The 13,942-nt window shown below is 34.0% G+C and overlaps 1 protein-coding gene across 1 annotated transcript in view; it reads right to left on the bottom strand.

Moving 5' to 3' along the window:
- Positions 1–13,942, bottom strand: part of LOC135836416 (probable G-protein coupled receptor CG31760) — a 135,414-nt gene that overhangs the window by 34,572 nt on the left and 86,900 nt on the right. The window contains exon 3 of the mRNA XM_065351238.1: positions 3,634–3,817. Within this exon, the coding sequence (XP_065207310.1) occupies positions 3,634–3,817 (184 nt within the window). The remainder of the gene's footprint in view (positions 1–3,633; positions 3,818–13,942) is intronic.

Below are 13,942 nucleotides of genomic sequence, written 5' to 3'. Positions count from 1 at the left end.
GAGGTAATTGGGCGAAGCCCAAGGGGGGTGCAGGGGGGACAAAGTCCCCCCGCTAATACTAGAAAGGAAGCGTGGAAGGAGTGATTTGGGCGAAGCCCATGGGGGGTGCAGGGGGGACAACGTCCCCCCCAAATGCAGGCGAAGCACAGGAGCGAAGCGAGGGTGCGAGTAGTTCAAGCGAAGCGCAGAACACGAAAAAAAGACAGCAGCAGGAGGTAATCAGGCGAAGCCCAAGGGGGTGCAGGGGGACAAAGTCCCCCCGCTAACACAAGAAAGAAATCGCGGAAGGAGTGATTTGGGCGAAGCCCATGGGGGGTGCAGGGGGGACAACGTCCCCCCAAATGCAAGCGAAGCACAGGAGCGAAGCGAGGGTGCGAGTAGTTCAAGCGAAGCGCAGAACACGAAAAAAAGACATGAGCAGGAGGTGATTGGGCGAAGCCCAAGGGGGGTGCAGGGGGGACATAGTCCCCCCAAATACAGGCGAAGCACAGGAGCGAAGCGAGGGTGCGAGTAGTTCAAGAGCCCTCAATGTTTCTAGCACAAAAATTTGGCTCTTACGTAGCGGCAGACTGCTACGACTTTTTTTAGATTTTCATTTCATGCAATTTATTCAAAATTTAATTCGCTTCTATTAAAATATAAACAATTTTTGGTATTTTTCAACTCATTTATCTACAGATAAGAGTTGACTCAAATTTTGCGATTCCTTATACAGGTAATTGAAAACGTTTTCAAAATGCCAATTTAGAAGTTGTAATAGAGCAAACTTATTAGAACATAATCCACGACTTTTTTTTATTTAGCAAAAATTGATTTTTCATTTTTTGATGTAGGTACTTACTTATGTTTTTAGTCTTTCTGATTCTTCCTTTTTTGAATCTTTTTTCAATTTCAATTTTTAAACTAAGTAAGTATTTATTTAGGTAACTAGTAGTACGTTCAAAACATAGAAATTTTCAAACTGCGAAAGTTATTTTTTTCCAATTTGACGAATTTTTAATAATCTCAAAATTGCACAGTGTACATAGAAAAAAAATGGAATTCTTATCTTCAAATGATCAAATTGAATGCTGAAATTTTTTGTTCGCATCTGATATCGCCTCACCGAATTTATTTTTTCAATTTCTAGTCGTTAGAGAACCTTCAACAATAAATTGATTTTTCCCCAAACGTACCTAAACTTCGGCATGTAAGTACGAAATTTCGGTTTTAGTCTCGGATAAATTTCAGTAAAGTAGGCCCAGTTGAAATGCTCATTATCTATATAATAAAGCTACAAGCAAAAAAGTTCAGCAGGCTCTCATTCGGCCCCCATTACACCTAGGAAGCTGATTTTTTTTTAAAAAGAAAGCCCTCGACGAGTACTTGACGCGAAAACTATAGCGAAGGCCCAATTTTGATTTTAAGGGCCTCAAATTTCGGAGAAAGGGGGCTAAAATCAACATAAAAAAATTTTGGAAATACACTTTCTTCCAAATTGCGTTTTAAACCGAATTCCAAAATTTGAACCGATTTGGTACCATAGGGGGCGAGATATGCCCCAAAAACCAATTTTTGGGCCCCCTCCTCTAAATTTATGAAAACTGAACCGATTTTGCTCATTTTTTTTTCAAAATCTTCCTTACAATGCGTATATATGTTATAAAATATTTGGAAATCAAAATATTTTAGTTTAAGTATGAAAAATTAAAAATCAAAATCGAATTATTTTGAACAATTTTAACTTTGAGCTTTCATTTCTTAGCCGAATATTTCCAATTTGCTAGGCATTTTATTTATCATCAAATAGTAAACAAAAAATCCAACTTCTCAGCCGAGTATTTCTCTTTTTAATTATTCATTTTGCTTAGTAAGTTGTAAGGAAACCATCGATATTACACTAAATGGATACACAGCGTGTAGGTCGAGAGGCGGGTGGGAAATGCAGTGCTCACGAAGTTCACAGGGGAAAGGTGAGGTGATTGAGGCGCATCCGTTCGGCGCAAGTGATGCCCATCAAAACGTTTTGCAAGGGGGAAGAGGCAATCAACTTCAAATTTACGCGGATCTACGCGGCCACCAAATTTGAATTCAAAATCAAAATTAATCAATCAGATACCATGCGCAGAAAAAAGTCGCATCAATAACAAAAATAAGCCCCTAAGCTTCGTTGTTGTTTATGGACGCGGGGTAAATGGACTGGCTGGGTATCCATTTATTTAATGTAATATCGATGAAGGAAACGGACTTGGGGTCTACCTTGGAAAAACGAGTTTTGAGTGAGAAAAGGGAGAAGGAAGGGGGGTTTGGGGGCGCAGCCCCCAAGAGCGAGTTCCGAGGGCGAAGCCCGAGGAACGAGTACGGGGATGAGGCCGCGAAGCGGCCAGGGGGCGGAGCCCCCTAGTACGTAATATAGGTACCAACCATTCCAGCGAGTTCAAAAGCTGAAAGAATTTCAAGAATTGGTTTATTTAGTGTGATTTTTGAAATTGCTAGAAAAAATGCTAACAATCGAAGAATCAACTTCCACAGTCAACAATTTAGAAATGGAGTGGCTCACTTTATCACATTTTTTTTCGATTTAGAGTACTTATACTCGTACTTATCTACCTATAAATTTTATTTAAAAATCAGAGCTGGTGGATTAAAGTACCTATTACCCATTTCTTCGGGTTTAAAAAAAAAAAAAAAAAATTCAGTAAAAAAAGTACCTACCCTATTTGCACTTACAACTCGATACAAGCTAAAAATTTCCGATACCTACTTAAAGTTTTTCTATGAGATTTGTTAAAAGCTGTTTGAATGGCGTGAAAACTTATTTCATTTAATAATAAAACGCCAACGCCGCGCAATCCATAAATTCAAGAAACTGCAGTTTATTTTCTGATTTCATATTTCACTCAGTCATTTGATACAAAAACACGCTATGAAATGTACCAAAACTACCAAAAAGCATACGCGCAACAATAAGGCAAATTTCTATAAAAATTTCCCGAAAACTTGAATGAAAAAAGTCGAGGGATTTTTTTTTTTTGAAATTACGTTCGAAGTGATTTTATGCTCGGATACGAATGAAAACTTGATTTTATGATTAACTGGTAAATTTCCTGTCAATGAGCTACTTATTTTTAATTTCATCGCGAAATTACTTTCATTTCAACACTTCGAAATACGTACACGAAGAAATACGTATCTAGCTACCTACGCAGAGGGAATCTAGTTTTTTTTTTGTGTTGTAAATAACTAGTTTTACGAAATGGAAATCTTTTTTCACGCAATAAAAATATTCATCTCGACGAATACCATAAAGCTTTCAATTGTTACTAAAAGGCAGATCGATATGCGAAATTTACATTCGCGAATTTATACCCATCTGAAGCCGCATGAAAACTTTTTCCCAAAAGCGTGTCAATTTTCACACTTTGTTGGAGGTAATTTTGATGAGACATGGTAAATTTTTTAAATCTGATACGTTCGTAGTTTTTTTCCCCGTGAAAAAATTCGGAATTTTTCTATGTGCTGAGTTTTAGATGTCATATTTTTAATACCGATATTACATTTTTTTGTCGTAAAATTTTTGAATTGGTAAATGGGCGTTTCTACTGTTTTCAAAATTATAATTAGGTGAATAGTATTGGAATAATATTTACGTACTTGAAAAAATAAGTTCCATTACGGTAGCCAAAAAACGGAACTGTATAAGTGAGCATCCAGATGTTACCACCACCGCAATCGTAATATGGTTTACTCCATCTTCCGTCTTCATAACTCACGGTAAGAATTTCGTCAGCTTCCCTTTCGGTATGAGTAGATTCATTCCATGTATACGTATGATAACCTGGAATATGTTAGGTATACAAACACATCCGTTAGAATACAATTTTATTTAATAATATAGAATCACATCACATATTATACTATGAACAGAAACAATAAACAGTTTGTAATTTTCATCTCGAGTAAATATGTTACATTGATACATATTTATCGTCACCTGTCTATCTGGTAGGTATCTACATCTGTTTATGCATAGGTATACCTATCCTTTTACGATTTAATTCTCCGTTGAGAAACTAGATAGGTATACCTACTCTCAGAGTTGAAAAAAAAAATAGATCGACTATCTACTTATAAGTATTTGAGCAACATTGATAATATTAAATTAAATGAAAGTGAACGCAAACTTACACTAAAGGTTTAACGGATAGTTAGGTAGTTTTATTTTATTACGAATTTGAAAATAATCGTGGGAGGAAAAAATAGGTGAACTGGACTTCTATTGGAAAAGTTTTTCAAGAATGGAAACTAGATACTTAAATACCTACCCACTCAACTCACCCAGAACTGAATGAAATATTAAAATAAATAAATTTTTTTTTTCATTTCATTCAATTTGTAATTTTTTTGGTAAAAATGGACCTTTTAAAAGATTTTATTTCTCATTGAGATGTTTTTTTAGGTAGGTGCTTATTTGTCATTCAAAATTCAATAAAAGAAACTCACCGAAATGTTCTCATGATGACAACCCAGAAGACCTACAGCACGTGATACTTCAATGTCAACATCTTATAGAAAACTGTCCACCAGATCTGCGCTGGTCTCAAGAAGTCGACATATACAAAACATATAATCCAGACCACCTGGCATTCATGAAAGCAACTATCACAAACTGTGGGAAATTGAGAAAGCCAAAGAAATCAAACTACCTCGTTGCCGCATCAGCTGCATGTAAGTAAATAATAACTCATCCTCAAAAGTAAGTCAATTACTACCTATTCACCCTATTCCTCCCAAAACAAGTATCTGAACTGTAAATGTATGCACACATTCTTATTTTATTGTTGGTAGTGAGTTCTGGGAGTGAAATAGAGGATCTCAAATCACAAGTCATAGTATTATTACGTCTTTATAACAATTCTAATGAATTGTTCATTTATTTCATGCACCCTGGGAGCCAATTATCAAGATCAATAATTATCACAGAATCCGTGAAAGATGCACCAGTCCCAGATTAACAATCCAAACATTTACCCTTAACATTTAATTATGCTATGTATCATTACCAATTATTTCATTGTTTAGTGCTAAGGCAGTACAGTTGTGATACCCCCCCTCGGTAACGCATTTGCACCCCCATATTATTCAAATAAATTAGCCCCACCAACAAAACATTAGGATTGGGAAACCCACAAAAAAGGGCATTTCTTTCATTTGTGGGGCCTGTCCTTGGGACCACTTTTTCTGTCATAACGATTAATCATATCTACCCCTTTTTCGCCTTCAAGGCAAATTTTATTTTTGAAAATTCATTAAAGGTTGAATATTGAACTTTTGAACCAGAAATTTTTGCTGGTGGCCTATCTAATTTTTACATATTATTTCAATCTACCCCCAGTGTCTTGTTTCTCGAAATTTTTCTGCTGGTCTGAATGACTTCTTTGGTTGGAGTATGTATTACGATACGTCTACGAGAAAAATAAATAATTTATGTAGGTGCCTTTGTATACTTTCTATTATTTTTTTCCGAGTTTCTGGGTGAAATCGTAATTGAACACATGAAAGACGTAGGTCTACAAATTCACTCTAATGAAAACGTATACTTGATGTTTTTGTAAAAGCGTCTCTCTGCTTTTTCTATAGCAAGTAAGTAGGTACATAAAATATCTAGAGGTATGTATATCCAATCTATATGTAGTGTCGGTATGTATGTAGATATTCCAACTCCATTGTTTTGTAAAGGCTACAAATAATAACCATTTTCCAGTTTTCAAGCCCTAGGGATCATCATCGACGAGCGAATTAATATGAAACAGTTAATTAATCGTAAAAAACTGAAGTACCTACATACCTATTTTTAAAACACGGATAAATTAATGCATACATATTGTGAAAAAATGACTGTCTGCCTTTCAACCTTTGTTATACTCATCAGTCATTCATCATCACTCACAAAAAATTACAAATCGCTTGCTGGATGAGCGATTGAATATTCACTTTTGACCACTCGTAAATTAAAAAGGTTTATTAGGGCTGCGTTTATTTATGGTAACCCATTTTGGATATCTTTTTACAACACCCACACTTTGAAATTAATGCTACGTATCTCCATTTCTTTGTTCTAATTGTCTGTTTGAGAGAGAAAGCAATCGTATGAAAATTATTGAAAATTACTTGTAGAGTATAGGTACCTATTACCTAACTACGTAAATGAGCAAAAAACTCTTTCACTTGATCGTTTTTCAATTCGACATGGATTTTAGCTTCTTACGTGAATAATGATGTGATACTTACATTATAATCAAATTTTAGGATCATCCAGTGGAAAATTGTTGGGTCTGATGAGATTTGGACATCATAGATCCAATTTGATTTGATCAGATCTGACCACATCTGTGTAATAAGATCCAGTCAGACCAAAGTTTTGACTGAATCAGATCCAATAATTAATTATGGACGACCTAATTGGATCTAACCACATTTGAATAGATCTGATCAGACATGATTGATTAGATCAGATCAGACCTGGACCTGAGATCAGATCTGGACATTCGTCGGATCCAATCAGAGTTTTGATTGGATTTGATCCATACATATCCATTTTCTACTGGGTAGATGTGATTATTTTCCTATCAAAGATACACTCACTTCAAGTGCGGTACATATCTGTCTACCTAAGTAGACCTAATTACAAGAAAATAAAAAAATCTCCGAATTTTCCAAAAATTGAAATAGGTAAGTATAGCCTACTTACATAATTAATGTTGTAGTTACTTTGAATTGATCAGCCTGGGCGTAAAATTCTAGCCATGATGGGTTATTCAAAAGGGGGAGATCAGGGGTTTCCAAAATGACAAATTCAACTTTTCAAATAAGTAGAAATTATAACAAATGGAAAAAATCGACGAATTTGGTGCAAATTTACGTTGATTGACATTTGAGCGTCTTTCACGATATATTGCGAGAAAAAAAATGTAGACCCGAATTAAGTGCATTAGGTGAAAAAAATCGTGAAAATTATCAGTTTTTGGCATTTAAAGGTCTAAGAACTGCATAAAAAATATGGAAAAAAAGTATACCAATTCAAACGAATCACTGAGAACTCGAAATACGAACTGCTTTGACCCATTTTGAAACGCTGTAAATGCAAAGAAACGAATATTGAAGACTGAAGATTTTTCCGGAAAATTTTCAGAGTCATACCTATGATTTTATCAAAATTCTGAAAATATGCCCAATCCTTATTTGAGTGATGAAATTTAAACCTTCTCTCCAAAATGGGTCAATTTTTGGATATTTGGATGTACTTAGGGCTTTTAGGTTCAAATCCTTACTACAGGATAAATTCAATTGTTCCTAAATTGCTCTGTTAAACGAACATACGCACATACTGCATTTTTTAAATTCACTTTTCGAAACAATTCGAATCGAAAAAAAGAAAAATCTCGAAACCTAAAAATTGCTTACGGCCTACCTATACTCTTAGAAAAATCATTATTTTTACCGAAATAAGTTCATCTGCAGAGTGTGATGGCATTTCAACGCGAATTGTTGTTTAATATCTCAAACTATAGGTACGCCAGTTTTAAGTATTTTATAAACGTAAAGTATAGGAAGGTAATGGGAATCACAATCTACCTATCCGCAGTAAATTATTAACCGCACGTAGGAAAGGTGAGAAAATCAGCTTCGCTAAATAATGTAGCATTTGGAAAGAAATAATTTCTCGAAAGTGAAAGTATCTTTTGCAAAAATAGCTTCGTATAGATTACATTTATTTCGTTGTACAGCACGTTTTGCGAATGTCTAAGAAATTAAAATTTCATTTTAAAGTTTTCCACGTTTTGAATAAGTAAGAATACGGAAAGTTTCGCGATAAAATTAAATTGATGAAGAGAGAAATTTGATTTTTCATTTTGGAACATTCCATTGTGGTTGGCACAATTTAAGGAGGTTCTTGGTAGGTATATACCTTCCTATAGTAATCTAGTTTTAGCTACCTACCGTCGTTGTAGGCTCCGACAAAATTACCTATGAGTAAGTAATAAAAACGTTTTGAATTTTTAGTTCATTACAGGAAAAGAAAATTTCGAAAGCTTTCATTACGACAGACAGGTTCAAGTATCGATAGGTACTAGGTAGTAGGTATATGTACAATGTATGGGTCTGTTGAGTAGAATTCTCATTAAAATATTGCGAGTACAAAGTTTTGATAGGTTGTACTGTGTTGGTTTTTTTTAATCACTCATTCTTCGTGCCTAGTTTTCTTACCCACCAACTCAGATCTTGATTAATGATGAGCAAATTCTAGAGAAAATACATACAGGAAATGGAAACTGAAAAATCATATTTTGACTGAAATAACTACGTATCTCTAAAATAAACACGCGCCTCGAAAACTATTACGACGACGTTCTCTAGACTACGTATATATTTTTAGGTACCTATCAATTCTTTCCCAAACGTTTTTCCAATTACCCACTTGCCATATCTGCATTTTACGTTTTTATACAAAAAAATTTTTCAGATAGATTGGTCCATCTTGACGGAATAATATTTCGCCCGAAGCGATTAACCCACCTCGCCATTGCTCCACCATTGAACTGATGTTGACACGTATCAAACATACGTAAATTCAATTTGTCATTTTTTTTTCATTCAACGTTTTCCAGTAAAAGGAATTTTTCAATGTTTTTCATTTCTCGAATCAATTTTCATAGGCGAACCTTTCGCGAACGTGATATGACAAAAGCACGAAAAATACAAATACTGCCTTCTGTCAATGCCTATACCTATTCGTTACGTGTGGTATGTGTTTGCCATAAATTATGATTTTTCATTTGTACCAATTTTCATGTATGGGGGGAGCTGCACGATTCGCCTGTTAAACTGCCATACGTTCGCGTCGCTTGGTTTACCTGACTGTCGCGAAAACATTAATTTATGTAAATTTCATTTCCATAAATGTCACCATTTTCAAAGCGGTTTTAAAATTTTCAAATGTGATTTTTGTCACCTTTGACAATTATTTGTTCCCAAAGGTTCCGTTCCGTTTCGTTTCGTAAAATCCATCCGGTAAAACGTTGATACCTTTCTGTCTCGAGTATTAGTGTGAAAAATTTATGCTGTTGTCTATATTAGTATGCGAGATGAATTTTGAATTTAGTTTTTTATTCGTGTTGGTTCATTTCCGGAATTATATACCTACCTGAGCGTATTTCAATCCTTTTATAGAAGTGGATGTGGTAGATTTTATTTAATAAGAAGATCCCTTTCTGTTTTTTTTTCTCAAATGTTCGGTACAATTGATGATGTTATACTCAAGCTGATGAGACATAATAAATTATTCGCGGAAAACGACATGAAATGCTTCATTGCAAAAAAATGCTAATATCTATTGCAGTAGTAGATATTACGATTTTGCAGAAATGTTTTCTATGAATTCGATTCGACAGTTACATATTCTAAATCTTTGATATTTATCATACTTTACATTAAAAATTCAATTCACCGAACTGACTCGAGTGATACAATATCAGATTTGGTATTTGTGTGTGTATAGGCTTTCAAAAGCACTGATTCGGATTCTGGAAACCGTTTTACCCTTCAAACCAAAAATAGGCTCTCAAAGTGGCCAACAAAAATGAAAAGGGATGGGTTGGAGTCCAAAATTACTTTGAAAAATACAATGCATATTATGTGTTTAAATTCAAGGTTTTCGAGACGCTGATTCTTCATCTGATAAGCCTTTGCCCTCATAAAATCAAAGTTGAGGCGTCAAAGGGGTCTGGCTGGTGGTTAAAATGATAAAAAGTGCAATATAAATGTGAAAAAATTTAGCCTTTCTGAAACACGGTTATGAAAATCAAAATAAAATCATTTGAAAACATTTAATTTGATCACCTACATCACATTTTTGATTTTTAAACTCAATTATTATAAAGTTTGAATTGCTCAAAATTGAACTATCTACTATGGGAAAAGCCCAACTTTTCATAAAAATATAAAAGTGAGAAGGTACCATTCAAAAATCTGAAAAAATTACAAAAAGGATCTTGAGTTCGAATATTCTCTCATTTCTTGATTATGATTCTTTTGTGCTTCCCCAGCTTCCCCCAAATGCTGAGAAAATTTGGGGAAATCAGTTTCGATTTTCACTAATTTGAGATCATTGAGTGTGAATATCAATGTATATTTCTTAGATTCGGATCTTTAGTAGATTTTCAAGTAATTTTGACCACATTTTTTGCACATAATAATAGGTATTGAGAAAAACACCTTTTACTTGCACGAATAACTTCTCTTTTTATATCTATTTACTTATTTTTAGTAAGTAAGCCTAATAAAGAAATAATTTGTTTGAATTTACATCATCGACTTTCGAAGCAAATAAGGGTGGGTTTGAAATACCCTGTAAAGGATTTCTGAATTCATACCTAGTTTGAAAGAACACCGCAGCTAAAATAGTCTAAATAAAATTTGAGCTAATCTCACAAACTCTTAATTTTTTTGTATCGGTGACCTTTTCCATCAATGAAATCTGTTCCAAACAATTTAAGAAAACAAGAAGCAAAACTCAAATGAAAAATGGAAAATGTGTTTGGATTATTTGGAATGAACAGAAAATTTGAATTAGGAAATATTGTATCAAAGTGATACAAAGTGAATAGACGTGGTTAAAAATATAGTTCGGTTCTCACCGAGGGTACTTTTGTGCATGAAAAAAATAGTAAACATTTATTCATAGGTAGGTATTTTTTTAATGAAAGAATTTTTTCAATTTGAGCTTGAAAATTGTCGCTCCCAAGCTTATAAAGGCATTGCTAAGGAGACTTCCTTGTTTTCTTTGCAATTTTTCTGTTTAAAAGTCAGCAACAGTGGCGAGCTTCCTAAATTACACATCGAATGTGCGAGTATTTGAGAAATAAAATATCCAACTGTGCGATGAAAAAAAATAACAGGAACCACGTTATCTTTCGTCCATTAAAACCATGAAAAAAGTCCCTAGTTGCACCTTTGGGCCTTGTACGTGAAATTTACATTTTAAGTAAATGCTGTAATTCAACTCCAACTTCCACATTTTTCCCTATCGAAAGTCAACAAAGCAATATATACGTTGTAAAGAGAAATTCCAATTCCTTTCAACTTTATGCAAATTCTCAATCAATTTTTTTTACCGACAAATTCACGCTTAATGTGCCTCATTTTTCATCAATTTTGATTCCGGTCTTTTATCAAGAACAGTATTTTGATGAAATGTAAAATGAAATACGACGATATTTCAACTTTTTATTTCTATTTACTCATTTTTAGTAAGTAAGCTTAATAAAGAAATAATTTTGATCTGCTGGTGAATTTTCAAAAGGCCTTTTGATAATTTCTCAAGATCGCTGGGAAGTAAATTTTACGAAAATTCTTATTAAAATGTTGGTAGGCCGCTACCTGTTAAATTTTTTCAGAATATTAAATAGCGTAAGTACATTGCTATAATTTAGTCAACATTTTAATTTTCCATCTACCAATTGCCTTAGAAATTCTCACGTCAAGGTCTGTTTCAAAATTTAAGCCTTTTGAAGACCCCGAAATAAAATTCATCAAATTCTTCATAATTTACGTTATGAATATCTGCCTATTCAGTTTACTTTTCTTTAGACACGTACAAAATTCGTACCCAGAATTATTCTCGTGTTCGAACAAATCTGAATACCTACCTACTACGAATCTCCCATCAACTCATCCATATGAAATTTGAACATTAACAACCAATTACATCATTTCTGCAAACGTATACATACAATTGAAAAATAAATAATACGAGTACGTAGAACTTCCATTTGTTATTCAAATGACAGTATTAAAAGTTGCAGACTTGTAACAAAAGAATGGAATTTTTCACCTTTCTAAAACTTACATAAAAGGTATTAGATAAAATAGTACCTATAGGTACTTCAAGTACTCCTAGAATTTGAAATTAATTTCATTCTGTTACTTGCAATTTAAATCTTCGTGTGATGTCAGAGTATCAAAATGCACGATTAAAAGCGTAAAACCGCTTCAAATTTGAATACACATCAAGTTGGGTAGGTATCACCTACTTTTACAAAAATGTGTACAGGTATAATCATCTATTCGATTCAAAATACCGATTACTTGGATAGGTTTCGGTATTTCTACCTACTCGAAACGAGTATAATACATATAAGTCTTACTCGTAGTTGTGATCGAAAAAAAAAAAAAAAATGTCCGACAAAGAAAAAACTATACAAGACGAATTTTTACTCGTATGTAATTGAATTCCTTCTTGATCTGAAAGAATAAGGCAGATACTCGTTACTATAGGTACCTACTTCAAAAGGGGTCAAATTCATTTGTTATTCGTTCGATAGAAAGAAAACTCCACCAATCATCTCGGGTACCTCGGTAACAATCATAAAGAGGAACAAAACACGAAGGAAAATGTGATCGTTTTAGTCTTTTCATCGTGAGTTTGAAAAATTATTTACTTAATTAAATTTAGGAATAAGAATACTTACCTAAAATCCATTGGGAAAAATCGTTTGTATTTTTATACTTTGGAAAAACATATCTGTACCTATCGGAAAGGCAATGCTTTCTAGTAAATGGGAAGTAACAAAGATCAACGATTCTTTGTATTGGGTTACTTTATCCAAACAGAGGAATTCCTTTTAATTATAGCTACGTTTCATCCGCGAAATACAAAAGAACCGTTTTCAAGTCTACCTCGTAATTATTTACCGAAGCATTTCTCGCTCTCAAAAGACTTTGAATGCGAATTTGATCCAGCGCGGCTGTAAATTCAGCTACAAACGTTGAAATTGCCCGAGTCAATCATAATAGCTAATGATGTAAACCGACGCACACACCGAAGTTCATGTTACTACTCGTATGTTAAATCAACTGTAGGTACCTTAATTCAGTTGCGCATCACTCATTTTATATACCTACCAACATCATCAGTAAGGATTTCAAACTAAGTATAAGAATAAGTAATAATTAGCCGAGTTCACAAATTTAATCCTATATAGCGACACGTTCGACTAGATAATTCGATAAAATTACTCCTATTGGTATAGATAGTATTTGGAACGTTTGGCGTTTAGCGAAATGAACCCCGAAATAAGAAGGAAGTACATTTTCCATTAGGTAAGTAGATCTTGGGGAATTTTCGTTGAATTTAATCCTCACAATTCGAATCACAATGAGGGTAAGTTTCTGAACAAAAGTTGATAAGCGTGTCACCAGAAAAGTGTAGAGCTACTTGGCTAAACTATAAACCCTCATCTTGTACTACCTATTCGAATATTTCAACGTTTTAAAGCTTTCCCATTTATCAACATATCCACTTCTACCGGCTATATAGGCTGAAGGAAAAAAACCGTACCCGTTTTTCAAATAGCGCCAATTTTGTGGACGGTATTCGTGTACAAAAGCGAATAAGAAGTTGTAGTTCCAATTCGTATTTTCTGAATACTACGAATAACTCGGCCAGTATACGCTCTGCCTATATCTACGCGTGTACTAGTTTCACGCCAAAATAATTATTTAATGATTTACAATACGTTGGGTGTTTTAATTCAGAAACCTTTTCCAACGATAAAAAATTAGCCGGATAACCTTTTTGTTTATTTTTACAGCAGTGTAAAAAGAGTAGGTACCTATAAGCCTATAACAGTATTCACTGCTGTGCTCGTGTATTTAAAACACGAATTTCTGCTGCGCACGTATGAGTACTTGAATAATAGGTAACAATAATTAAAAGCTGTTGTACGTCAGTTCACGCTGCCTATAAAATCAATATAGTTACTTCATTTGAAACAAGCAATTTGTTCGACATATAAATTTTGTTTACATTTGAAAGGGAACGTACTACAACACAGCGTAGGATAATTGGCCTAATATCTATTCTGCAAGTATGAAATCGTTGTCCTGTTTTGGTAATGATTTC

Source organism: Planococcus citri, chromosome 2 (assembly GCF_950023065.1).
Source record: "Planococcus citri chromosome 2, ihPlaCitr1.1, whole genome shotgun sequence".
NCBI classification, from domain to species: domain Eukaryota; kingdom Metazoa; phylum Arthropoda; class Insecta; order Hemiptera; family Pseudococcidae; genus Planococcus; species Planococcus citri.
This window is presented reverse-complemented; position numbering and strand designations above follow the sequence as displayed.